General features: G+C 35.7%; 1 protein-coding gene across 1 annotated transcript in view; it reads right to left on the reverse strand.

Annotated features, from left to right (window-relative positions):
* Positions 1 to 1,276, reverse strand: part of NT5C3A (5'-nucleotidase, cytosolic IIIA) — a 68,058-nt gene that overhangs the window by 5,635 nt on the left and 61,147 nt on the right. Inside the window, exons 4-5 of the mRNA XM_045288668.1 lie at positions 704 to 825; positions 536 to 600 (exon numbers count right to left, since the gene is read on the reverse strand). Of these exons, the coding sequence (XP_045144603.1) occupies positions 536 to 600; positions 704 to 825 (187 nt within the window). The remainder of the gene's footprint in view (positions 1 to 535; positions 601 to 703; positions 826 to 1,276) is intronic.

Here is a 1,276-nt window from a genome sequence, read left to right on the forward strand (position 1 = left end):
GTGAACTCCAAACACATTCAGACTCAATTAAAAATCCTAATTCTTTTTTTGTGGAAGTGATAAAGATAAAACAATAGTAATAAAAAGATAAAAATACAAACAATGAGTTAAAAAAGCATAACCATCAATATTGTAAAAGATAGGTAAGAAGTTTTTGTCATGAAACAAGCAAGAGATCCTTGCACCTAGAACTAATTCAGGTGCAACTGACCAAGTATCAAGTTTGATCCAGCATAATCAGGATTATAATGGTCTATGTTTGACAGTAAGGCTGTTGCAGACCTTTGCCTGTGGCTAGAGGCGATCTGCCAGCAGCTCAATCTGACCAGGTACTCTGCAGATGGGTTTGGGGCTCCCTCTGCCATCCACAGCCTTCCACAAATTGGGTGTCCTAATTCTTTTTCTACATATATTTAGGTACATCTTGTTCGTATCTTTTTTCTTTAATATGCTTATTTTATTTAAGATTTAAGCCAAGGACCTTTATTTGTTCCTACCAAGCTTTATCTTAAAACAAATAACTCCCTTCCCTCACCCGACTGTGAAGTGATTAGAGAATTAGATTTTGTTTTCTTATATTTAATTCTTTGCTCTAATTCACTAGATAATTGATGAATCTATTAATAAGAAGGGAATTCTAAGATATAACTCTAACAATCTTTTTAATCTATTCCTAACCCTCTAGCATCCGATACACACTTACCATTCGACCATATACGGATACTTCTCGTCTAAGGTTAGGACAGGATCAACTTCAATAGCATAGTATTTTTCCTTCAGTTGCAAAAACTGGAAAGGAGCAAATAACTTAATCACGAGGAAGACATGTCATTAATCTGCTTATTGTTATAGAAAGTAAAACAATGGAAATAAGTGTTCTTAGAAATAGCCTGGCAGGTAAAGATTAGATCATGAGTACTTCGCTAATGCATATATTGAAGAGCTCTTTGTTGATCTGAGTTTACCTGCAACCAAGCACACATGCAAAACCCCACTTTTCTTCTAGTACTTCCAGGTCGGCAATTTGATGAAACCAACTAATAGGCCAAGTGTCACTCAGAAAGCAACTATGACTTCAAATACAAGTATTAAATTTGATTCCCTTGTGATAAGAGTTGTACAAGTCCCCAATTAAAAAAAAGAAGCTTAAAGCCATGTGGCATTATGAAATAAAACAGCAGCAACACTACCAACAACAAAATGTGATTCCCATTCTGAGTGTGCTTCTGTTCAGATGCACAGACAGACACACACTAAGCAATGCAGATGGAGTTAC

The sequence above is a fragment of the Echinops telfairi genome, unplaced genomic scaffold (genome assembly GCF_000313985.2).
Source record: "Echinops telfairi isolate 266 unplaced genomic scaffold, ASM31398v2 ScPeMD7_23;HRSCAF=83, whole genome shotgun sequence".
NCBI classification, from domain to species: domain Eukaryota; kingdom Metazoa; phylum Chordata; class Mammalia; order Afrosoricida; family Tenrecidae; genus Echinops; species Echinops telfairi.